The sequence below is a fragment of the Mustela nivalis genome (assembly GCF_964662115.1).
Source record: "Mustela nivalis genome assembly, chromosome: 10".
Taxonomy (NCBI): Eukaryota; Metazoa; Chordata; class Mammalia; order Carnivora; family Mustelidae; genus Mustela; species Mustela nivalis.
In genome coordinates, this window is record NC_139029.1 from 40,566,937 (window position 1) to 40,593,481 (window position 26,545).

General features: G+C 46.0%; 1 protein-coding gene across 4 annotated transcripts in view; it reads right to left on the reverse strand.

Moving 5' to 3' along the window:
• ECHDC2 (enoyl-CoA hydratase domain containing 2) overlaps window positions 1–23,657 on the reverse strand; it is a 31,056-nt gene extending 7,399 nt beyond the window's left edge. The window contains exons 1-6 of one of the 4 annotated variants that reach the window (XM_082688462.1): window positions 23,333–23,657; window positions 5,754–5,821; window positions 5,582–5,669; window positions 2,425–2,511; window positions 1,535–1,624; window positions 80–139 (exon numbers count right to left, since the gene is read on the reverse strand). In XM_082688462.1, coding sequence (XP_082544588.1) covers window positions 80–139; window positions 1,535–1,624; window positions 2,425–2,511; window positions 5,582–5,669; window positions 5,754–5,821; window positions 23,333–23,465 — 526 coding nt within the window. In that variant the 5' untranslated portion in view covers window positions 23,466–23,657. Of the gene's footprint in view, window positions 1–79; window positions 140–1,534; window positions 1,628–2,424; window positions 2,512–5,581; window positions 5,670–5,753; window positions 5,822–23,332 lie in introns of all 4 variants that reach the window. The other 3 variants (XM_082688463.1, XM_082688460.1, XM_082688461.1) reach the window with 3 other exon arrangements.
• Between the last annotated feature and the right edge of the window lie 2,888 nt (window positions 23,658–26,545).

Below are 26,545 nucleotides of genomic sequence, written 5' to 3' on the forward strand. Positions count from 1 at the left end.
TGCAAAAAAGGAAAGCAGGGAAGTAACCTAGAGAGAGTGGGGATTAAGTAAGAGAAGGATGGGTCCAGTAGGTAGTTACCTGCTCCAGGGAGGAGCCCTCGGGTGGTCTCGATCAGTCCCATGACGGCTGAGGAAGCTGCTTAAACAGAGCAGAGTGAAGCACGCACACTCTCCTGCAGTACCATTCCCCAGAGGGAAGAGACACCTGCCTCTAAGCTCTGCTCACCCCACCCACCAACCGCTTCCCTCATGAGGTGGCTACAGCAGACTTCTCCGCAGACTCTGCTTTGGGAAGAGCCCTAGCATGGAAGTCAGCAGGCTCAGACCCTCATCCTGCTTCTCCCAGGGGCGGAGGTGCCCATCCAGGCAAGTCTCACCCTGTCATTCACTGATATAAATAAATAAAGTCCCCCCTCTTCTGCCTTCATCAGAGAGCTGCCAAGGATCAAATGAGATAATGGTTCTTGTATCAGGAAGGGATTCTTGGAAGGTGCCCAGTGCCTATTTGTGGGTTAAGGGATTCTCTGTCTCATTGGACCCTTGCCTCTGGCCTGGGCTAGAGCATCAGTGACTCCTGCTCCCACCACAGTTACTCCCCTTGGCTTTTCATCAGGCTGAAATTTCCCTGTGTTCAAGCCACATCTCCTGAATTCCCTTACAGGCCATCTGAACTATGCAGTGTGGCTGCAGGGAACGGCCACTACTGCCTCTACGGGGTTTTACATTCTCCTTGCTATCTACCAAACCCTGCAAGGTAGTTGCCCTAAATATGGGCACATGGGAAGCAAGGTGGGGCATGACCTGACTTGGTATCCTGATGCCTTCTTTTTGATAATGCATCATGTAGATACAGGCTACTTCTGTACCTGGAGGTACATATTTCTAAATGTTCTACCTGGAGTGGCAGGAGAAAGCAGTGAGGGGAAGAGAAGATAGTGGCACCACCTAGAGCTTGGACTTTTTCTAACTGTCTCCTAGAAGTGTACACCTGACCATTAAGTCAGGTTAAAGGCGATCAATTATATCCACCCCTCCCTCCAGTCTGCAAAGGCCAACTGCTCTGAACGGGTAATGCAAACTTTGGCTGATGCCAGGGAACCAGAGAGCAGTGTTCCTTCCCAGGCATGTTTGTGAGTAGCCAGGCAGTAGTGACCAGCTGCCCCTGTGACTGTCTCTGTGCAAAACATGACACAGAATTGGGTTGCAGAGAACTAGAAAGTTGAACAATTTGTCTTTGTCCCCAGTCTCCCCTCTCTTGTTCTTCTGTCCTCTAGCCAGTTGCTCTGGGGTTGGCAAAAGCATTCTAGAGATGAGGGGGTCTGGTTCTGAGAGGTGACAGGCACTACAGCAGTCAGGGCTGGGCCAGGAGGGGAACCAGCTTACACCCAAACTCTGCGATCTCCCATGTAGCCTTTAGTTTTGCTGCTGTTTGGAAAGCCCAGAGTAGTGGCCAACTTTGCAGCATCCCCAGACATAATCTGTTTTATTTACACATCCCTTCTCACCCTATCCCACCTCTCCTTCTGCCCAGTACCTGCTACTCGGAGGTCACAGGCCAGGGCAAGTTCCAGGCCTCCACCCAAGGCAAACCCGTCCATAGCTGCAATCGTGGGCGCAGGGAAGGCTGCTGTGGAGATGAAGAAGGGCTCAGCCTGTGAAGCCCTAGAAGGACTGGGACAGGGACTCAAGGCTGGGGAGGGCCTATGGCCTCATTGGTCCCAGGTTTGGAACCTTACCAGGTACCTCTGCCAGTTATCTTAGAAGTAGGTTTTTCTTACTGGGGAAATCAACTGGGGTACTGGAGTAAGGAGATGGGCTAGATGATCCCCACTCAGGCCCTCTTTACCATTGGCCTCCCTGGGACCACCAGCCTTTCTGTTCTGTGTGTCAAGCCCCCTGCTCGGTGGTAGGAACATAGAATTGAATAGACATGGGGAAGGCAGATCTATGAACAGGCAATGATGACCCAGGGTGATCAGTGCTCTGGCAAAGCTTAGAGAATGGGCCAGGGAAGGCTTCCCAGTGGTCTTAAAGGGTAAGTAAAAAGTTCAGGTGGCCCAGGAGAGAAATTCCAGGCAAAAGGAACAGTAATTGTCAAAGCCTGAAAGCATGGTTGGTGAAATTTGACTCCTGTGGAGTAGCTGGACTTGAACCCTGAAGGTAGAGGGGTCAAGGGTCAGAGCCAGCAGGACACAAAAGCTGAGAGCCAGAGCTCCCTCTGGGAGAAATGCCCTCTGAACCTCCTTTTTACCCTCCCCCTTGTAGGATTCCATGTGCTCATCCCACCTGGGAGAGTCCTCTGTCTTTCCACAGAGCTTACAACAGAAACTGTCCTTTCTTGACAGGAGAGGATGGCAGGAGGGGTAGGGCTGGGATCAGGAGGGTCCCTGAAAGCCCTCCTCCAACCCACTCCAAGACCCTCACCAATCTCATTCATCAGGCCTCGGAGCCGCTGGACAAAGATCCCCACTTCTGCCTCACTCATCTGCTCCCGCTCCTTCAGGTCTGCACCTGCGGATGGTGAGGGGTTGGGGACAGCCTTTGTGAAATGACCCATTACTGAATCCCAGGCTGTTGGAGGATCCAGCAAAGGAGACTTAAGGACAAGCAGCCAGAGAAGAAGGCGAAACGTCAGGAAAGCATGGTCCAGGAAGCCAGGGAGGCAAAGGGGAGGGGGGGTTGTATGTCTAAAAAGGACAGGTGCAACAACAACAAAAACCTTGGACATCAGAATGAAAAATTTTTGTGCCTCAAAGGACACTATCAAGAGAGTGAAAAGAAGAGGCCCCTGGGTGGCTCAGTGTTTTAAACCTCTGCCTTTGACTCAAGTCACAATCCTAGGGTCCTGGGATTGAGCCCTGCATTGGGCTCTCTACTCAGCAGGGAGCCTGTTTCCCTCTCTTTCTCTGCCTGCCTCTCTGCCTACTTGTGATCTCTGTCTGTCAAATAAATAAAATATTTTTTTAAAAAAAGTGAAAAGACAACCCACCAAATGGAGGAAAATACTAGCAAATCAATCACATATCTGATAAGGCGGTAATAATCTAGAATACATTAAGAACTCCTAGAACTCAGTAACAAAAACCACAAAAGACAAGGAACTTGAATAGACATTTCTGCAAAGAAAATATGTACAGATGGTCAATAAGCACAAGAAACGATGCTCAACATCATTGGTCATTAGGGAATTGCCATTAGAATCCATAAGGAGACACCAACCTCACATCATTTAGGATTACAAACAACAACAACAGAAACAGAAAACAAGTGCTTGCAGGGGTGTGGAGGACCCCGGTGCATTGCTGCTGGGAATGGGAAATGACGCAGCTGCTATGGAAGACACTTGGGTGCGTCCTCAAAAAGTTAGATGTAGGGACGCCTGGGTGGCTCAGTGGGTTAAGCTGCTGCCTTCAGCTCAGGTCATGATCTCAGTGTCCTAGGTTCAAGTCCCGTATTGCGCTCTCTGCTCAGCGGGGAGCCTCCTTCCTCCTCTCTCTCTCTCTCTCTCTCTTCCTGCTTCTCTGCCTACTTGTGATCTCTCTCTGTCCATGAACAAATAAAAAAATCTTAAAAAAAAAAAAGTTAGATGTAGAATTACTATATGATCCAGCAATCCCACTCTGGAAAGAATTAAAAGCAAAGACTCAGAGACTTGCCTCCCAGTACCCATAGCAGCATTATTCACAATAGCCAAAAGGTATAAACAACCCAGTGCCCATCAAGATAGATAAACAAGGGGCACCTGGGTGGCTCAGTCGTTTAAGTGTCTGCCTTCAGCTCAAGTCAGGATCCCAGGATCCCAGGATCAAGTCCCATCTCAGGCTCCTTGCTCAGCAGGGAGTCTGCTTCTCCATCTCCCTCTGCCTTCTCTCCCCTGCTTGTGCTCTCCCTCTCTCTGACAAATAAATAAAATCTTAAAATAACAAAAACACCACAATGTAGTATATATACAATGGAATATGATTCAGCCATAAGTAGGAATGAAATTCTGCCATGCTACACCGTGGATGAAACTTGAGGACATTATGCTAAGTAAAAGAACCCAGACACAAGGACCAAATGTATGATTCTGCTTGTATGAGGTAACTTTATATATAGAGAGAGTACAACAGAGATTATCAGGGCCTGGTAGGGGAAGGAGGAATGGGGAAGAATTGCTTAATGAGTTCAGAATTTGGGATGATGAAAAATTTCTTTCTTTTTTTTTTTTTTAAGATTTTATTTATTTGTCAGAGAGAGGGAGAGAGAGCAAGCACAGGCAGACAGAATGGCAGGCAGAGGCAGAGGGAGAAGCAGGCTCCCTGCCGAGCAAGGGGCCCGATGTGGTACTCAATCCCAGGATGCTGGGATCATGACCTGAGCCGAAGGCAGCTACTTAACCAACTGAGCCACCCAGGCGTCCCTGAAAAATTTCTTTAACTGGATGGTGGCGATAGTTGCATGGCCTTGTGATTCAGATAGTTGCACCACACTATACTCAGTGTTACTTAATTTTATACTTAAAAATGGTTAAAATGTAAACTGTGTAATGTGTATATTTACCACAATTTTAAATGTATAATATAATATTTAAAATATATTATTTCTTGGGAAGAAATAATATATATATATATATATAAAATTTTATATATATATATAAAATTTCTTTTCAGTTTATTGAGAAACAGTTGACATTGATTATTTTTTAACAGGAGGGGACAAGTGTGGTCCAAGGAGACTGAGCAGTCAGGTAAGATGAGAACTGAGAAGCGAGGGCAGGATACAGTGGCATGGAGGTGGGCAAGGACCGTGGTCAAAGTAGTGTCATCTAAGGCTGGCAGGGGCGTGGAGGTAAGAGTAGGAGGTGAGTATATTCTCTTCAAGCCTGAGACTAAGAAGTCAGAGCTGAGAGCCCTTGCAAGTCTTTGATTAGTTCCAACCCCTCATGACAGATGGAGAAACAGAGGTGCAGGGAGGGGTAGGGGTGATCTCAGGATTCCAGAGCAAGTCAGGAACAGACCCAGATCTCCTACAGTGCCCCACGGCCTCTTCCCACCTCCCCACTGACCACTGTTGTCCCTTCCCCAATCACCCCAGAGTGGGTTCTTAGCTCAGCCCAGCATATCTCTCACTCACTTGCTTCGTGTGGGATGGGATGTTTCTAGTCTTTGAAACAGAAGTTCATGGTGCTTGTCCTCTTGTGAGAACCAAACTGTCAAGGGGCAGTGGAGAGCTATGGTGACAGGGACTGAGATCTTGTGGATGGGCAAAGGGGCACAGAGTCCTATCTTGACCACAGACCTTGTGAATGTCACCGGACTCGGTTTCTTCATTTCCTCAGTGAAGGGTCAGAACAAAGCATGGTGTAGCAGAAAGAACAAGGATTTGGGGATGAGAGGGGCCAAGGTAAAATTCTGTTTTACCTCTTACTAGCTGTGTAACACTAGGCAAGGAATTTTACCTCTTGAGTTTTTGAGTTCACATCTGAAAAACAGGAATAGTAAGTCCTATGCTAGAGCTGACCTCAGCCCTCGACCCCCTGTAGGCTGGGGATATCCTGATGAGCCCAGAGGGAGGGGTACGGGCAGGGGAGGAAACCCACCTGCACAGAACACACCCTTCACTCCACTTCTGAAGAGCAGAACACGCACTTGCTGGTCCTCCCGCAGCTGGGCCAGAGCTTCCAGCAGCTGCAGAGGAGACCTTGTCAGATACCCCCCACCCCAGCCCCAGCCCAACACCCCCGCCCCACCCTGGTGTCTTCCCTTTCTCACCTGGCTGACCAAGACGTTCCCCAGAGCATTGCGGGCACTCGGTCTGTTCATCAGAATCTCAGTGATTCCTGCAAGTGACAGGGTAGCCTTGGGTGAGCCAATAGGCCTGCTCACTCCTGGGCTGGGGTGTGGAGGCAGCAGCCCGGGTTCTGGGCAACCTCTACACTTCATGAGCACTGGGACTTGGGACAAGTCACATACACCCATGCTTCAGTTTCCCTGACGATAAAATGTAGAGAATAACTGCTTGTTCCTTCTGCTTCACAGAAGTGGAAGAGCTTGTAAACCCATGGCTCAGTCTTTCTCCTGTACCCTTCGTTAGCAAATGATCTGTCAACCCAGAAGGCTGTCCTGCTGCTCCCTCTTCCTAACCTATGCAATTTACTCAGTCTCGCTGAACAATTCAACCTCTTAAACAGATCTCAGACCTTTCAGCTGATACCCTCCCTGCAGCCAGTAACCTGATATGGGCTCTCTCCTCTACTACATGAGTTGCCCAACTGGCCCTCTTGCCTTCAGTCTTGCTCTTCTTCCGTCTCCACAGTGATTCCCTCATTTGGGTCCAAATCCTCTTTCTAACCCAAATCCAATCACGTCCCTCCCTTTCCCTTCTCACCAAAATTAAGTCAAATTCCTTAATATCACCCAAAAGATGCCCCCTTTCCCCAATCTGGCCATTGCTTCCTACTCTAGCTTCAACCCACCCCCACAATCTGGGCCAGTTGTAGAGAAGAGAGCCCAGCTCTGGGCATGGGCTCAAATACTCTTATACCTTCTTGGCTGTTTTCCCTCTCATGTTTACCTATCCTTTAGCCTTCAAAGTCCTCTCATTATTTCATTCCAGGGTTCTTAGCCTTGTCTGTGGAGCAAGCCCTATTGATTAAGATGGCTTTCTCAGTGTGAGTTGACCTGTAACACGGGAAGGAAAAATGAAAGTTTCAGGGCTCTCAAGGGACAGAGTTTCCAGCCAGGAGTTAGAGAACTGTGGTTCAGGACAGAAAACCATAACATTTCATATTAGGTGGCCTCCTTGGCCTCCTTGGAAACCTTCAAAAAGTTCTTTGAGCCCAGCAGGCCTCTGGAAGTCCCACAGATGCGCCCAAGGTCTTCTCCAGCTCTAGAGCTCCAGGAGAGAAAATGCTACAACTTTAAGGAAGAAAAACTCTAGTAGATAAAGAAAAACCACACTGGAGTATAGCAGTCCAAGGTCTTCGTGGAGTATAGCAATCCAAGGTCTTTGTGGCAGATAGAACCTAGACTGGGCCCAATCTTCATGGCCTCAATAATCTCTTTCCCTGGAGTGTGGGCAAGGCCTGTGAATTGCTTCTAACCAAAAGAATGCAGCTAAGATCATAAAATGTCACTTCCAAGACTGCGGTTTAATTATATGGCACTGGTGATGAGGTGTTAGTTCCATCATTAGGCTACAATGCATACATAAGACTCTCTCTTGCTAGGGCACACTAGCCAAACTAGTGGGCCTATAGAGAGGGTCATGTGGCAAGCAACTAGAGGCAGCCCCCAGCTTGGAAGTAGATCTCTCCTTAGTCAAGCCTACAATGAGACCACAGCCCTGGCCAACTCCCGGGATTGCAACTCAGTAAATCCCTGAAGCAGAGAACCCTGCCCAATTATGCTTGAACTTCTGACCTCCAGAAGCTATAAGACAATAAATGTGTGTTATTTTAAAGCTTGAGTTATTGTAAAGCTTAAAGTTATTGTAAAGCTTGAGGTAATTTGTTATGTGGCAATAGAAAACTAACACAGTCACGACATCTTGAGATTGATAGAAACTTTCTCTTCTTCACTTTCCTGTTCTGTCTCCTTTCTTACTGGCTGGATGTCTCCCATATTTCATCTCTATCCCTTCTCTCCATCTTTATCTTCTTCTTTAGAAGACAAATAGGGTGCTTGGCTCAAGTCACAGCTTAGCCATTGACCTTGGGCAAGTTGGTTTACTCTTCAGGCCTTCAATTTCCTGATCCATAAAAAGAAATTATAAAAAGGTTGTTAGAGGATTTAAGGCTATAATGCTTGGGCCACCTAGCTAGCTCAGTTGCTAGAGCATGTGACTCTTACTTAATCTTGGAGTTGTAAGTTCAAACCCTATGCTGGGTGTACAGAGTATTTAAAAATAAAATCTAAAAATCTAAAAAAAAAAAAAAAAAAAAAAAAGATGATGCCCATAAGTGCTTATCCAGAGTTTATGGGTATAGTAACAGGAAAAAGGCATAGATGCTAGGGAAAATTCCAGGATTCAAGAGAAGGAAAGAACTTCAAGCTGGGTGCTATGAGGAGCCAGACAGGGTGTCTTTGGCTTTCATTCAGTTTGTACTCCTACATGTCAAATCCTGGAGAAATAAGAGAGAACTCAGCTATGGTCCTGAAGCTTTTTGTTGAGTTCTGATACCGAGAGCATTGCCCTCTGCAGTGCAGTAGATCTGTATCACACCATCTCCGATCTTACCAAACCCATAAGCCACTGGTTAATAATTTCCTTAGCAGCTGACCTTAGCTCACTTCTAACTGGATGGCCTCCATCTCAGGTCAGGGAATATAGGGGGGAGTGGCAGGGACCAAGAGCAGGCTGCTTTGGGTCACTTTGGCATGAAGATTATTTGAGTTAAAAAACAGTCAAACCCAGCAAATTCAGGAAGAGCTCTTTACCTCCCCCTCCCCAACAACTGCCCAAAAAGAATTTAGATACAGGATCTGATCCAGGAAGGGCGTTATCACCATAAATAACTACTATGAACTATGTATGGTAGACTGGAGGGAACTTAGCAAGACCTGATTTGTTATTGTTGTTTAAGATTTATTTATTGATTTATTTTAAAAAGATTTTATTTATTTATTTGACAGAGAGAGAAAGATCGCAAGTAGGCAGAGAGGCAGGCAGAGAGAGGAGAGGAAGCAGGCTCCCTGCTCCGCTCTCTGCGGAGCAGAGAGCCTGATGCGGGGCTCCATCCCAGGACCCTGGCACCATGACCTGAGTGGAAGGCAGAGGCTTTAAACCCCTGAGCCACCCAGATGCCTTGTTTAAGATTTATTTACTTGAGGGGCACCTGGATGGCTCAGTCGGTTAAACGGACTGCCTTTGGCTCAGGTCATAGTCCTGGGATCCTGGGATGGAGCCCAAAGTCCGGGTCCCTGCTCAGTGGGGAGTCTGCTTCTCCCTCTTTCTCTGCTCCTTCCCCCAACTTATGCTCACTCTCTCACTCTCTCAAATAAATAAATAAAATATTTTCAAAAAAAGGTTTATTTATTTGAGAGAGAAGAGAACTCAAGAGAGCAAGTAGAAGGTAAGGGACAAAGGGAGAGAGAGAAAGACGTTAAGCATACTTGCTGACTGCTGAGCCTGAGCAGCAACCAAGACTCAGAAGTTTAACCCCTTAACCGACTGTGTCACCCAGGCATTCTATGGCCTGTTTGATCAAAGTCCTCTATGTCCCATTGTTTCTGGGTGGCCCAGCAAACATTTGTTTAGCAAACATTTATTCCTTTTCATCTTTTTTGTGAATTGTATTCCTTCCCTCTGAAGTTCCAGACCCCTACTCTCTTCTCCTTAGTTCAGAGTGACTTATGTATCTCATTTTGCCCGTTTTTGGAATTTCCATGTCTGTATGAATTTCCTGTACATACAGAATTAAATTTGATTTTCTCCTGTTAATCTATTTCACGTCAATTTGATTCTTAGTCCAGCCAGAAAGACCTTGAAGAGGACAGAAAATTCTTGCTCCCTGGAAGAGTCAATAGAAAGCACACTGTAAGGGGTACCAGGGTGGTTCAGTCAGCTAAGCATCTAACTTCTGCTCAGGTCTCAGGGACCTGGGATGGAGCCCCACGTTGGGCTTCCTGCTCAGTGGGGAGTCTGCTTCTCCCTCTCCCTCTGCCCCTACCCCCTGCTTGTGTGCACGCGTGTGCGTTCTCTCTCTCGCAAATAAATAAATCATTTATTTTTTTAAAGATTTTATTTATTTATTTTTAAAGATTTTATTTATTTATTTGACAGACAGAGATCACAAGTAGGCAGAGAGGCAGGCAGAGAGAGAGGAGGAAGCAGGCTCCCTGCTGAGCAGAGAGCCCGATATGGGACTCGATCCCAGGACCCTGAGATCATGACCTGAGCCGAAGGCAGCGGCTTAATCCACTGAGCCACCCAGGCGCCCCAAAGATTTTATTTATTTATTTGACAGACAGAGATCACAAGCAGGCAGAGAGGGTGGGGAAAGCAGGCTTCCCGCTGAGCAGAGAGTCTGATGTGGGGCTCAATCCCAGGACCCTGGGATCATGACCAGGGCGGAAGGCAGAGGCTTAACCCACTGAGCCACCCAGGCGCCCCAGATAAAATCATTTAAAAAAGAAAACACTGCAAGGTATTAGGGACCAAGTGGTTTTACAACCCCATACTATATAGAAGGGGAAACTGAGCCCCAGAGAAGAAGTGAATGTGCCTTATATTAACAGCCAGACTCAGCTGGCAATCCTTACTTCCACAGAGCTAACAAACAGCCTATGAGAGAGCCCAGTCCAGATACATGGAAAGTAAAGGGATAATGGGAGGGGGAGGAGTAATTGCAGAAGGACTTATATCAGCAGAGAGGAAAGAGAATTCAAGGGGACAAAACAGAAGTGGGACGGTGTAAGATGAACCCCCGGCTCGAAGAGAGAAGCACCCAGCTAAGGAATTGAGTCAAGTCATAAGAAGAGCCAAGAGTGGTTAAAAATCTAATCCCATTTTCTTTTCTTTTTTTAAAGATTTTATTTATTTATTTGACAGAGAGAGACACAGTCAGAGAGGGGACACAAGCAGGAGGAATGGGAAAGGGAGAAGCAGGCTTCCCACTGAGCAGGGAGCCCGATGTGGGACTGGATCTCAGGACGCTGGGACCACGACCTGAGCCAAAAGGCAGATGCTTGAGGACTGAGCCACCCAGGCGCCCCAACTAATCCTATTTTCAAGGGCAACAGGTAAAGAAGTGCAGAATGCTGTGGTGCCATCATCTTCTGTAGGAGCAGGAGCAGAAGCCCTGCCTTCTAATGCAAACATCAAATGACACTAAAATGGGCTGGAGGGGAATGGATTCTCCTCTGTGAGCCTCACCCTCCTCCTGCCTCCTCCACCTTTTCTCAGTAGTTCCCTTCTCATGGCCTTTCTCCAGCCTTCTACTTGCCCTCTAGCAAGGGCAGAGGCTTAATCTGCCAATCCTTGGGGATGTTTGGGGGATAAAACATTCTGTCAATTGCAAGTGAGCCTTAATTTGACAAGTGATTGTTTTGTAAAGTTGAGGCACAAATCCTTGTTTCAGGTCACTGATTATCAAAGAGATAGTGATCTGGAGAGCCTGGGTGGCTCAGTGGGTTAAGCCTCTGCCTTTGGCTCAGGTTATGATCTCAGGGTTCGGGATCAAGCCCCACATCTGGCTCTCTGCTCAACAGGGAACCTGCTTTTCCCTCTGCCTGCTTGTGCTCTCTGGCGCTCTCTCTTTCAAATAAATAAATAAGATCTTAAAAACAACAACAACTTAGAATCAGCTTGCATTCCCACCAACAGTGTAGGAGGGTTCCCTGCACTGTTTGCTGCTCATCATGACCCCCTGGAGTCATACCATAAGCACCTGGATGGACCCTTGGATAGATTCTAACTGCCATACAGCCCACTCTGCCTTATTTCAGCAGGAAGCAGCCAGAGCGGTCATCGTCCCATTCCGTAGGGCAGTTAGAGTTACTGTTCCAGGGGGCGGAATGAGGAAGGGACAGGGGAGCTATGTATGGAGAGATAGGGAGCTAAGTGATCAGGCTCTCAGAAATCCCCAAAAGGTGGAGGTGTGGGGAAACCAGAAATAAGGGGACAAATCGGACCACCCTGCCCTAGGCGTGGGGGTGGGTGTCTTTATGGTAACAACCTGTGACCAACAAAGAATGACCGCCCCTAAAAAAGGAGTAAGTCAAGAGGATTGGTTAAGTTAAGAGGATTTAAGTTCCCTGGTTAGCTTTCTATAAAAGACCAACCCTAATGGCCCTGGTTGACAACCCCTGGTGGGGACCCCTCTCATTCTTGAGAGGTTTTTCTGTATCTTCACTTAATAAACTTCTCTACATTGTCAAACAAACAAAACAAAACAAAAACCTTTGAATCAGGCAGGGGGAAGACGAAGGAATAAACACAAGATGTATACAGTACACCACCATCTATGTACATTAGAACTACGTAAATTAGGGCGCCTGGGTGGCTCAGTGGATTAAGCTGCTGCCTTCGGCTCAGGTCATGATCTCAGGGTCTTGGGATCGAGCCAAGGCTCGATCATCAGGCTCTCTGCTCAGCGGGTAGCCTGCTTCCCTCTCTCTGCCTGCCTCTCTGTCTACTTGTGATTTCTCTCTGTCAAATTAATAAATAAAATCTTAAAAAAAAAAAAAAAAGAACTACGTAAATTAAAACACAAACCAAGTTACAACAAATTTAGGGAGAGGGCTTGGGATTGGGGAGAAAGTAAAGCCAAAACAGAACTGGTTTTGCCCTGATGGTAAATGAGGCCCGTGAGTAACCCCACTGAACGCACTTTGGTCTCCTCTCACCCATGCAAAAACAACACAACAGGTGCAATCGAAAATGTTCTCTGCCAGTTGATGAGGGAGAAGGTAGGCTGAGGGCAAAGCACAAGCTGCTTTGTGACACCTGCCTCTGCCCTGCACCCAGCTAGAACAAGTGCGACATTCCTCAGGCACACCTGGCTGCCCCAGAACAAAGGAAAGGGGAAAAACAAAAGGTTAACTGCTAGAGATCAGCTTCCAGCAGGACTCCAGTCTTGATCCATTTGCAACTGCTTTAATGATTCATAAGAAAAAAAGCAATCTCCAAAAACCTATAGACTCAACTTCCTGGAGCCCTAACATTACCCACCTGTCCAGAGGATAGAAAATCTTACATAATCAGTCCCTCTTCATGATGAGGAAACAGAAGGCTGGCTGAGGACAAAGCAAAAGCTGACACCCAGCAACCTTCTCCCACCCCCACTCCTGGGAGGGACATATGTGACATTCTTTAGGAATCTCCCAGCTATCTTAATAGCTTGCTAAAAAGGGCAGAACAACCTTGGCAATGGCAAGGACTCTGGTATCTGGTATCATGTAGGTCCTCTTTAGTATACCTCCCTTTTCCTTACTTCCCCCACTCCCATGATATATAACTACCCACCCCTCACAACCCAGGGGCAGCAGCTCTTCCTGCCCACAGGTGCTATCCCCATGCCTTAATATACCACCATTTTGCACCAAAGATGTCTCAAGAATTCTTTCTTAGTCCTTGACTCTGGACCTCCCTCCACCAAACCTCACATATATACTAGAATTTCATCATTTGGTGGCCGAACGTGGGGGTGTGAGTCTTTACATTTGGACTCTGAGCTTCAGTGCAAAATTCTCTCCTCTTCCTTTAGTCTCATTTCAGGGGCTTTTCAAGGAGTGTGGTCTTACTGGAACACTTGCAAGTCGATTGCTCAGGCTGGAATCCTCTAACCTGTGGCTATTCTACAGGGAGGAGAATGTCTGCGTTTTGGCTGGAAGTCAGTACCCTGGCCGGAATGGTAGTAAGACTCAGAAACTTGATGCCCTCTCTCTGTTCCTGTTCTTAAACCAAGTGGTCTTGTCTTGGGCTCGGGACAGCCACCTAAGTCACCAGGATGGCTGCCAATCTTAAGAATCCTGTGTGAGATTTCCTCTTGATTGGTCTAATGTGATCCCCTCCATATCCCTGGCCTAGCCATTTCTGGCTGCAGGACCACCACTGGGAGCCGGTCAAAACCAGTACCTGATTGAATTAAATGCAACCAGGGACCATTTCCTAGGTAAGTTTGCTGTAAGGACCACATGTGTTGGAATGTCACATGGACCATGATGGATTTCAATCTTTACTGTTTCTCGTCAGTGTCTTCTACAAACTACTTAAAGCTATGAAATTGGGTAATTTCCTCTTGACAAACTTGTCTAGTATTTCTTTTTTTTTTTTTAAGATTTTTTTATTTTTATTTATTTGACAGACAGAGATCACAAGTAGGCAGAGAGAGAGGAGGAAGCAGGCTCCCCGCTGAGCAGAGAGCCCGACGCAGGGCTCCATCCCAGGACCCCGAGATAGTAACTTGAGCCAAAGGCAGAGGCTTTTAACCCACTGAGCCACTCAGCGCCTCACTTTTCTAGTATTTCCATGGGTTAAAATGGCAAAACAGTATGCAATCTTCAGGACAGAAGATAACATAGCATGGCACAGTATTTTGGTCCATTCACCAGGCACCCGTTGGCAACCTAGGATGCAATGGAGAAGGGTAGGGGTGCCGGCACCCCTCCAGGGCCTTTTACGTGCAGGAACGCCTTCCTGGGTAAGGCAGGATCGTGATCAATAGCGATGTCTTGAGGGAGGCCTCAGGTCGATTTTGACACACAGGAACCTCTGACATAATCCTGCGTGGGACACCACCCAGGAGTCAGGAGGGATTTGGTAATGGACCTTCTTTACTGGGAGCATGGCCTCAGTAGGCTTCTTCAGTTTCCAAGGACTCTACCTTAGAGTGCCTTTTAACCCACTGGAAATAATTTGGATTGCAAAACTTAGGAAAGGACAGAGCTCCTGTCACACTGCATGGCCTCAGTGGGATCTATCAGTTAGATCTCCTCTGCAGGAAACATGGCAAATGGACCTAGGGTACCTTCATTGCTCATAGCTAGGCCTTCAATGCTCTACACCAGGACCCCGACCTAAAGGCCTTTTGCAGAATGTGTTTGCCCAAATGAGTCAGCTAGTAAACTCCCTCCAGACATGCTGGATGATAATTATGTAAAGAAGCCTTCTTGTAAACCCAGGTTGCTGGAGGATACACAGGCCATCCCTAGCAAAGGGGACTCTGACTTTCTCTCTGTCCCTCCTAATAGATGTGGGGGCTTCTCCCTCACTCATTTCCTGTGTTAATGGCTTTAACTGGAGCCAATTGGGGTTAGTCTAACTCAAGGCAAAGATTTTAAGGAATATTCCCAAGCAGCTGCCCAAACTCCTTTGTTTCAGGGAAATTCGCTCTCTTCTCTGGCCGGTCATGGACTGCTTAACCTCTCCCCCCTTTTTGGCGGGAAAACACAGCGTGCACTTCTCTGTTGGGGCTGATGAGCTCTAAAACCAGGAATCCTTTCTCTGCCTCTTGGCAGCACTTTGTTTCTTCTGTCTCCCCCTTCTCCCGTTTCTGCACCATCGTGGTGCGGCCTGCAAGACTGGCCTCCAGACCATGCACCAAGGCTCCTTCTCTCTTCACTACTAAGGAGCAAGAAGAGCACCCCGGACCTAACACCCCCAACTTCAGATTTCCCCACCCGTGTCTTAGGTAAATACTGAAAATGGGGTGGGCCCTGGTGGAACATAAATCAGTATTTAAATTAAGTTACGTTTGTTGGTTTAATTAAGATAGACCTGTCTTCAAAGTTACAGCAGTAAGTGTGAAACTTTTATTCTGTCAAGGTTTACTGAAGGTCAAATAACCTCATGTTACCTCTGCTGGGTTGTTAGCAAAAAGATGACTAAACTGATGGTTCATTGTCTCAGAGTTTTCATGGGTAATTGTTAATATAGCTTTCAAAGTTTTTGGTAACCTGAAAGTTAAAGTTTTGCTTGGATGACAAATGGAATTAAATTCGTTGGACATCTAGGTCTTTCAAATAGGATAAAATACTAAGTCAAGTAAATGCTTTTGACTTACTGCAAAGAAACTAAGAATATTTAAATCTGTTGGTAAACATGTTTTGTGCTTAACTGATTTATAAATTTGCCATCTGAAAATTCTGTTGCAACAGTTCACAAGTTGTTAATACTTAACTGACTAGAGACTAAGGTGTTTCTAAGAGTACAAAATTCTAACTGTAACTAAGACTAATGGAAATATGGGAAACAATTCTGTATGTGGAAAAATAGATACTTAAGAAAGATATGGAATGGGAATGCATTTTGTTAAAGATAAAAGGTAATTTTGTTCTAAATGAGATGGTTTGAAAAGAAGTGGCTTGGGACAAAATATAAATATAAAAGAAAGTAAAAGGTTTGTGAAGGGAAACCTTCAGAAAAAAAGTTTTAGGTGTGGTCAGAACAGACTAAGATTGAAATGAATGGGTTTTAAAGGTATACTGGTATAAGATTAAAATGGTCTCCATTCAAAAAGACAGTTTTCTTAAATTAATCTGCTGTTAGGAAGAAAATGTAAATAGTTGTTTCCTCTTTGCCTGCCCAGAAAAACCATTTCCCACATTTTGCCTGTATCAGGTCTTTATCATCCCTAATTATATTTAGGCAAGTGCTTTAAAATTTTATGCGACTTTAGCAGATGTTGACAAGATTTAAATTGTAAATGAAATCTCTTTAACTCATTAGAATTTTCCTTGGTATGCTAAGTTACTCAGGAAGTACTGCTAAACAAATAATAAACCTTGGGTTACATTTGAGTAAATGCTATAACTATTCTAGAGATTCTATGCATTTCCTAAAGTTTTAAATTTTATATATAGATATAGATATAAAAAATATATAGATATATCTATATATAGATATTTATATTTATATTTAATAATATAAAATATTATATTTATATCTATATATAGATTTTTTTTTTTTGGTCAGAGAGAGTGAGCACAGGCAGACAGAGTGGCAGGCAGAGGCAAAGAGAGAAGCAGGCTTCCTGCTGAGCAAGGAGCCCGATATGGGACTCGATCCCAGGACGCTGGGATCATGACCTGAGCCGAAGGCAGCTGCTTAACCAACTGAGCCACCCAGGCATCCCTTTTATATATATATTTTTAAGATTTTATTTATTTATTTGATAGGCAGAGATCACAAGTAGGCAGAGAGGCAGGCAGAGAGAGAGGGGGAAGCAGGCTCCCTGCTGAGCAGAGAGCCCTATGCGGGGCTCAATCCAAGGACCGTGGGCTCATGACCCGAGCCGAAGGCAGAGGCTTTAAACCACTGAGCCACCCAGGCACCCCAGTTTTAATGTTTGATAGCTCATCACTTGATACTGTAATTACTGAAGTGTTATGTGTCAGTGGGTCTCAGAATAACTGAGTTTCTTTGTCTACAGTATCATAGTGAAATCTCAGATCATTAACAATGTCCATTTCTGAGTTTTTTTTAATTCTCTTGTAAAATGAGTTTCACCTTAAAGGACATTCATATAAAGGACTTTAAGGACAAAAACAGGTATTCTCTATATTAAAAATCCTAAAACTGAAATGGGTAAGAATTTCCAGAACTAAAGCTGCATTCAAACTAAACCAGAATTAGTAACATGGGGTTAAATTAACTAAAAGATGATAGTTAAAACACTGCTGGTTCTCTAATGTTTGCTCTTCCACACTAAGGAAAATTTTACTTAAGTTATCTGTGACTTACAGAAATGTAAAAATACTAATTTGTAAACAAATCAAAGCATTCAACTCTTCTATCTGAACTCTCTGAAACTCAAATGGTCTCAGTAAGTATTCTTCCATGGCAATCAGTTATTTGCATAAGTTCAGTAAGAATCTGTTCTTGTAACGGGACACCATTAGTAATTTTACCAAGACTTGGAGTGGAATGTCATATTTGAGAAAGACATACATAGACTCAGATATGACCAAACAGCTTTTAGGAACTAAGGTTGACTTTATGAAACCTGGAACCATAAAGCCCCTTGGACTGTTGGCCTGGTACCCTGCCTACAGAGTTCCCAGCAGCCTCACTACATGAGTAAAGAATGTCACTTCCTGGCAGGTGCAGAAACCTCAGGATACTTTTGGGACCTCAGGAAGAGGAATCTGCCCAAATCGACAGGTATTGCAGGCATGTCTGATGGCAAGTATGTGGCTTGGCTTCTGGCCTGGAGAGGCTACTAAAAGTTCAACCTAGGGATTCCTTATAAGAAGTTCCAGCAAAGCAGATTCTTAAAGATCTATATGATCACTCACTGTTCTTGCTCATCTTATGTAAATAATTAGGCCAAGTTTGTTAAAACTGGACTTGTTTTTCAAATACATTAGTCCTGATTTCGCTATCTCTGGAAATGAGGGTTATTTTAGAGAAAAAAATTATGTTTTAATGATGCACCTTTGCTGCCTGTCAAAAAGGCAGAAACTGGGGAATACCAACCCATTTAGGACTTGCGGGAAGTTAATAAATGGGTTGAAGATATCCACCCGATGATGCCTAACCCCATACCCTACTCTCCTTCCTGGGCCCCAAAAGAACTGTGTATACCATCTTACATCACAAGGATGCATTTTTCTCCATACCTTTAGCAAGGGAATCTCAGCCCCTTTTTGATTTTGAGTGGTCTGACCCACAGGAAGGGTTCCAAGGCCAGCTCACCTGGACAAGACTTCCCCAAGGATTCAAGAATTCACCCACTATCTTCGACAAGGTGCTACATGAGGATTTGCATGAGTACAGAACCTCCAACCCAGGAGTCATTCTGTTACAGTATGATGATGACTTGCTGATAGCCGCTGAGGACTATGAGTCATGCTTGCGGGGGACGAGAGCTCTCTTACAGACTCTGCAGGAAAAAGGGTATTGGGTATCAGCAAAGAAAGCACAGCTTTGTCAGAGCCACGCTAATTATTTAGGCTTTGATGTCCACGAGGGAGTGCATTCAATGTCTAAGTCCAGGAAACAGGTGACCACCCGATACCCCTTCCCCACCACACCCCGACAAGTGAGGGAGTTTCTTGGGATGGTGGGCCACTGTAGGCTGTGGATACCGCGGTTTGTGGAGATTGCCCAACCTCTCTACAAACTGACTAAGGGAGGACTCATTATGGTAGAGTGGACAGCTGAGGCAGAAGCATTTTGGGAATTACAAACAGCCTTACTGAGTGCCTCAACACTGGCCATCCCAGATGTTACCAGGCCCTTCCACTTGTATGTGGATGAAAAGGCAGGGGTGGCCAAAGGAGTTTTGACTTAGACTCTGGGGCCTTGGCAAAGACCAGTAGCCTATCTTAACAAAAATTAGACCCAGTAGTGGCCAGGTTCCCCCCTTGCCTCCGCATAATTGCTGCCACAGCCCTCCTGGTCAAGGATGCAAGTAAATTGACTTTGGGTCAAAATCTCATCTTGACCACCGGTGGATGACAAATGCCCAAGTGACAGGGTATCAAACCCTCCTCCTCAACAAACCAAAAGTGACTTTCCAGCCCCTGGCGGTGCTAAATCCAGACACATTGCTGCCAGAGGAGCTGGCTGACCACCCACACAACAGCAGGGAGGTCCTAATCCAGGTCACAGGAATAAAGCTGGGTCTCAGAGACACTTCCCTCCCGGATGTGGAGATGACTCTGTTCACAGATGGGAGTAGCTACATGGTTGATGGAAAGAGGTATGCGGGGGCTGCGGTGGTTTCTCCTGAGCAGGAACTCTGGACGGCAGCCCTGCCACACAGAACCTAGGTGCAAAAAGTGGAGCTGATTGCACTCACCAAGGCACTGCAGATGGCCAAGGTCACTGTGGGCATTACAGTCTGTCCTAAAAAGAGGCCATGAAGGGATCCAAACTGCCCACACTGAGATGGAGATGGAGGTGGAACCACATCCTTACCAACTGGGGGACTTGGTTTGAATACGCCGCCACCAAGTGGGAAACTTAGAGCCTCGCTGGAAGGGACTGTTTACTGTCATCCTGACCACGCTCACAGCAATAAAAGTAGAAGTCATCAGGGCCTGGATTCACGCATGTCACATCAAACGAGCCAAGGACGAGGACGTCCCCCAGAGATGGATGCTGCTGCCGATGGACCCCACTGATTGAGGACTAAAGCTAAGACTCAAAAAACAATGAGTTCATTGAGTTCATTGTTGCTCCTATTGTTAAATGTTACTTTTTGGCCCCTGCATTATAAATGCCCTAATGTCATTTGTAGAAAAGAGGACATAGAACTGGCTGAAAAGTCAAGGATTTGACTAATCTCCAAAGAAAAGGGGGATACTTAGCCAGAGTGACTTCATCTCGGTTAAACAGTGATTTTGTTGTTTATGCAGTAAAACTTAAACTGACCCTGCCCGCCACCCCCAGGGGAACTTACTTAAAAGCAAGTCTGGGAAACCAGTAAAATATGGTCGACCAGTCCCTGATAACAGAGCCCAAATACAAGGATGGGTCAGGTCAGGTGGAGATAACAGAGCCCAGAATGCAGGGATAAGTCAGGCCAGGTGGAGACATCCAATCAGTAAAGCACACATACTACCTCCCTAACCACCAAAGAATGTAAACCCCGCCTTTTGGGTGCCAAACTAGGGCACCAGTTCTGACCAGAGTGATAGATAGGCTAGTTCAAACAGCTACTATAGGGTAAATTGTAATTCCATTGGCCACCCATGTGTGACCTAGCATGACTATGCAACTTTCTCTGTGTATTACAATCTCATTGGCCAGGCTCAACCACATGGCCTTTGCTCTATAAAAGCTAGTCTGTGAGGCTGGGGGTCGTCACTCTTTCCGTAAGAGACAGTCCTGACCAGTCTGTTTGATTCTCGATACTGGCATGAAATAAAGCTTTGCTTGACCTTCGCTTTGTATCAGTCTCCCTCCTTTGATAATGGACCCCATCAGAACTTGTCAAATTTTAAGCCTCGTTACCCTATGACCCTTGTACTTCTCTATAGAGCAAAACTGTTCAGAGGTTATTTCTTTTTTTAAAGGTTTTCAGTTTTTTTTTTAAAGATTTTATTTATTTATTTGACAGAGAGAAAGATCACAAGTAGGCAGAGAGGCAGGCAGAGAGAGAGAGGAGGAAGCAGGCTCTCCGTGGAACAGACAGCCTGATGCAGGGCTCGATCCCAGAACCCTGGGATCATGACCTGAGCCGAAGGCAGAGGCTTTAACCACCCAGGCGCCCCAGCCCTTGATATCTTGACTGTAGTTACAGAAACCCAAAATTGGAGGACTTGTCTCCTAACAGAACCCAGTGGTTAGTTATATGGCCACTGTTCCCTGGGTTTTGCTTAGAATCACGGATGCATTATTAAAGCCATTACCAACTTGGCCAACCTTCCAAACTTAAAACAGTGGTAAACTTGTTTTGTCTCATTGATATGACCAACTAACATCCACTTTTGTTCCCCCTTTGGAACTGGTCATTTGGCACATGGAAGCTCTTACAAAGTACATGGTCAGTCCTAAATGCCCCTCAAAGTAGCATTTCTCTATTAAAATGTTATGGTGATACAAATATGTAAAGCAGCTTTACCAAATAGAATGGTATTGAATGTTTTAACTGCTACACAAAGTAGAAGTTGTGCTATTGATGGGGTCCGTGATCAAAGGAGCAAGACTGATACAAAGCAAAGGTCAAGCAAAGCTTTATTTCGCGCCAGCACCAAGAATCAAACCGACTGGTCAGCGCCATCTCTTACAGAGAGATCGATGACCCCCAGCTTCACAGACTAGCTTTTGTAGAGCAAAGGCCATGTGGTTGAGTCTGGCCAATGAGATCGTCTCCACCCGGCCTGACTCGTCCTTGCATTCTGGACTTTGTTGTCTCCACCTGACCTGACCGTGCTTGTATTTGGGTTCTGTTATCACTACCTGACCTGACCCATCCTTGTATTTGGGCTCTGTTATCAGGGGCTGGTTGACCATATTTTACTGGTTTCCCAGACTTGCTTTTTTTTTTTTTTAAGATTTTATTAATTTATTTGACAGAGAGAAAGATCACAAGTAGGCGGAGAGTCAGGCAGAGAGAGAGGAGGAAGCAGGCTCCCGCTGAGCAAAGAGCCCGATGCGGGGCTCGATCCCAGGACACTGAGATCATGACCCGAGCCGAAGGCAGCGGCTCAATCCACTGAGCCACCCAGGCGCCCCCCAGACTTGCTTCTAAGTAAGTTCCTCCGGAGGGGGTGGGCAGGGTCAGTTTAAGTTTTACTGCATAAACAACAAAATCACTGTTTAACCAAAATGGAATCACTCTGGCTAAGCAGGCCCTTATATTATCGCAAAAACAAAATACTATGGTTATGTTCCAGATTATCACAAAATATTTCTTGGGTTCTGACATACTCAAGTTAGCACTTTAAACAGTCCCTCTCTCCTTTAATGATTGATTAAACTCCTGGACTGGAAAAGGGCTTTTTGTTAACTAGTAAAAAACTTAATTTGAGCTTCATTTTCTTTTTGCTACATTAATCATGTTTTGCTGTTTCTCCCATGTCTCCTCACCTGGCGTCGACTCCTTCACTGCCATAACTTCCACAGATGATCCTTTCCACTTGGGAAGATCACCTGAGCTGTCTCCCCTGGATTCAGCTGCCTCAGACTTTCCTAACTCCCCTATAAAGTCCCCAACTGACCAGTGTTGACCTGAGTAGGTAGGGACAACTCTACGCTCCTGTTCAGCGGGAAGATGTTACAGAAGCTAAGACCTTCCACCTTCCACCTTAAAGATTTCAGGGTCAAAATTGTTCAGGTGGGAATGATGAGGGAACAGAAGGCTGGCAGAGGACAAAGCAAAAGCTGACACCCAGCAGCTTTCTCCCACCCACCACTCCTAGGTGGGACATATGTGACATTCTTAGGAATCTCCCAACTGTCTTAATGGCTTGCTAAAAAAAAAGGGGGGGGGGGCAGAATGACCTTGGCAATGGCTAGGCCTTTGGTATCTGGTATCTTGTAGGTCCTCTTTAGCATATGAAAGTTCTATCAAAACCTCCCTTTTCCTTACTTCCCCCACCCCCATGGTACATAACCTGCCACCCCTCACAACCCAGGGGCAGCAGCTTTTCCTTCCCATGGGTCCTGTCCCCATGCCTTAATATACCACCATTTTGCACCAAAGATGTCTCAAGAATTCTTTCTTGGTCCTTGGCTCCAGACCTCACTCCACAAAACCTCAGGTATATTCTAGAACTTAATCACTCAAAACCCCTGGATTCTCTTTCTGCCCAGAGGTCCTGTCCCTGTGCTTTAACAAAACCACCTTTCCCAATTCCTACCAAGAATTCTTTCCTGGCCATAGTCTCCAAACCATGTCACCAGGGATCAGCGGCAACTTTCTGACTCAAAAAGGCACAAACGTCAGCCAGCGTGGGCCTGGAGAGAGCGCAGGGCAACAAGCCCAGCTCCCGCCCCTTCTCTGCTCTGCTCTCATCCTCCTTGGTCCGCCCCACTGGCGGATTGGCTCGGCTGCCTCGCCCCTCTGGAACCCAGCCAGGACTCGGCCCGGAGGGTTAGAGCCTTTTAATTAAAGTTACTGGGGGTGGAAGCGGTGGTACTGGTGCTGGCGGTGGGTGCCTCGTACTATCCTTGAGCGAGTTGCCTTCCCCTCCTTTAAAGCCCCCAGCTCCCGAATGGGGGACTGAAGGGACCTAGGTGACCTAAGTTAGGGTCGGGGCGGCTAGCAGGGTGGTCACCCACCTCCCCAGGCTTCGGAAAGGCTTGGGGAGCCTTGACTGGGAAACCGCAGCTGGGAATCAAATCGTCAAACGCAGTGAGCGTCCCGCCTTCCGCTTACTGGTGTCTTTCCGCTGTCGTGGGCCCCCTGGCCCTCGCTCCCGCGCCGCCTCGGCGCTTCCCGCGACAGCGCCCTTACCTTGGTCGGGGCCGGTGAGGGCGCGCACTTGGATCTCCGGGTCCCCAGTAGCTCCATGGGAGGCGCAGCCCCGGGTGCGAAGGGATCTCCAGGGGCCTGGAAGGCGCAGGGCGCTGGTCAGGGCGCGCAGCATCTGGGCGCAGGCTGGGAAGGTGCCAAGAGCCCGTCCACTACTCCGTCCACGCCGGAGAGAGCTCGCCGCTGTGTCCCTGGTTTTCGCAACTGCTCCACCTAGGGGCGCACAGCCCAGAGCGGTTCTCCACGCCGCTTGCGTTTTGGAGACTTGGAACCCTGGCTAGGTGAAGCCCACCCAGCTCCGCTGCGTGATTTGGGGCAAGGATGCCAACCTCTTAAGGGTCAGTGTTTTAATCAGTAAATCCGGGATCATAATAATGACTACTGTCAAAGATACAGGGGGAGGCTAGTTAAAGTGAGAACAGGTTTTACTCATTAATAGATAATACACTACAGCAAAAGGGACTGTCCTGTGTGAACTGGACTTAAACTTCTGTTTGTACAGAGGTGACTGAAAGTTTTGAAGGGAGAAGGAGAGAATATGGAGGTGGGTGAACCGGGCCTGCATAAGAGAGTCCGGGAAGTGAAAAATTGTAAAATCATGGAAGGTGTTTGTTTGGCCACGTGAAACCTGTCTGTGTTAGATAATGGAGGCTTATCCAGCCTTGGGCTCCCACAGATTGGGGGTGGAGGGTTGGGTGGCGGGAATGGGGGTTGTTTCCAGGTATTGGCTGAAAGAAGCAGTAAATTCTTTTGGCAGTGTTGACCTTAAAAATAAGTTTTTTGTTTTTGTTTTGTTTTGTTTTTAACCAGTAAAAACAAGTTTATTTGGGAATAACGGAGAATTGCAATTTCGTACAAACAAGCCACGGGAAACAATCATAGGTTACTCCAACAGAGAGAGAGGGAATTTTGTGGAGAAGTTGGGAGGGGTTGTTTTGAAACCAAAACCCATTGGAGAAAAGCAAGAGTTCTGGGTAATGAGGTTTCCTCATCCGCTGAGCTGCTGACCTACTGGATTTTTTTTTTTTTAAGTTTTTATTTATTTATTTGACAGAGAGAGAGATCACAAGTAGGCAGAGAGGCAGGCAGAGAGAGGAGGAAGCAGGCTCCCTGCGGAGCAGAGAGCCTGATGCGGGGCTCGATCCCAGGACCCTGGGATCATGACCTGAGCCGAAGGCAGAGGCTTTAACCCACTGAGCCACCCAGGCGCCCCCCTACTGGATTTCTTGAAGGATATTAAAATATACCACCTGGGGCGCCTGAGTGGCTCAGTGGGTTAAGCCTCTCCCTTCCGCTCAGGTCATAATCTCAGGGTCCTGGGATCGAGCCTCACATGGGGCTCTCTGCTAGTGGGGAGCATGCTGCCCTCTCTCTTTCTGCCTGCCTCTCTGCCTACTTATGATCTCTCTGTCAAATAAATAAAATCTTAAAAAAGAAAAGAAAAGAAAATTGGGGCACCTGGGTAGCTCAGTCTTTAAGCACCTGCCTTTGGCTCAGGTCATGGGATTGAGCCCCACATCCGGCTCCCTGCTCAGCAGGAAGCCTGCTTCTCCCTCTCCCACTTTCCCTGCTGTATTCCTTCTCTGTCTCTGTCAAATAAATAAATAAAATCTTAAACAAACAACAAGACATAATGATGTCTATATGTTGGCTAATTGAGCATAATAAAAATAAATAAAAATAAAAGGCTAAGAATATATATATATATATATATATATATATATGCCAGTTATAGAAATTAATAAAGAGAAACCTTACCAAAATGCAGTCAGGGGCACCTAGAAGGCTCAGTCATTAAGTGTTGCCTTTGGCTCAGATCATGATCTGAGCTCCTGGGATGGAGCTCTGATTCAGGCTCCCTGCTCAGTGGGAGGCCTGATTCTCCCTCTCTCACTCCCCCTGCTTGTATCCCTTTCTCACTGTCTCTCTCTTTCTCCGTGTCAAATAAATAAATAAATTCTTAAAAGAAAAGAAAATAAGTAAAAGAAAATTAATAAAAGAAAATAATAAAATGCAGTCAGGAGGCAAGAAGCAGGGGTTGGGGGAGCTCTGGTGCCATACCACCGGAAATCAGTTACAGAAAGAACTGTCAATTATAGACTCACGAAGAGAGGACATATATATATATATATATTTAAAGATTTTATTTATTTATTTGACAGAGACAGAGAACACAAGGAGGAATGGCAGAGAGAGAGAGAGAGAGAGAGAAGGAGAAGCAGGCTCCCTGCTGAGCAAGGAGCCCTATGTGGGGCTCCATCCTAGGACCCAGCCGAAGGCAGATGCTTAACTGACTGAGCCACTCAGGTGCCACTGAAAACCATCCTAATATCCACCAACAGGTGGTTAAATAAAGGATGGTACATCCATAAACTGAACACTAGGAATTATGAAAAAAAAAAAAAAAAGCAACTTTTTATGCACTGATATAATCTAAAAAATCTATTTTATGAAAAATTCAAGATGTGAAATAGCATGTAAAGAAAGCTAAAGTTTGTATTATACAGGGGAATAACATTACTCAAGTGTGCATATATGTATTTGGTTGTAGTTACATAAAAGATTTCTAGGATGGGGAGAGGAACTGGGAAACTGGAAATAGGGGTAGGAGGGAGAATTTTGACAGTTTGACCTTTCATACTTTTGAATCTTAATTCATGTGTTGAGTATTATCTACCCCAAAAATAATTAAAGTGAAAACAGAACACACTGACAAAAATAAAAGACATGATATAGCAAAAATAAAAATAAAATACACAGGGGCACCTGGGTAGCTCGGTGCATTGAGCATCTGTCTGTCTTTGGCTCAGGTCATGATCTCAGGGTCCTGGGGTCCTGGGATCAAGCCCCATGTCTGACTCCCTGCTCAGTGGTGAGTCTGTTTCTCCCTCTGCCTCTCCCCCGATCTCATGCTCCCACTCGCTCACTCTCTCTCTCTCAAATAGTCTTAAAAAAATAATACACAAAGTACATTCAAACAGTACAGATGAGTGTAAAATTAAAAGAAAAAACACTCCTCCTCCATACTGTATGCATTTAAAAGAATGTTTATTGCATTTTATCCAGCATTTCTGGGTGTTTCTTGGCAGGAAAAGCTTTTTTTTTTTTTTTTTAATATTTTATTTATTTATTTGACAGAGAGAGATCACAAGTAGGCAGAGAGAGAGAGAGAGAGGAGTAAGCAGGCTCCCTGCT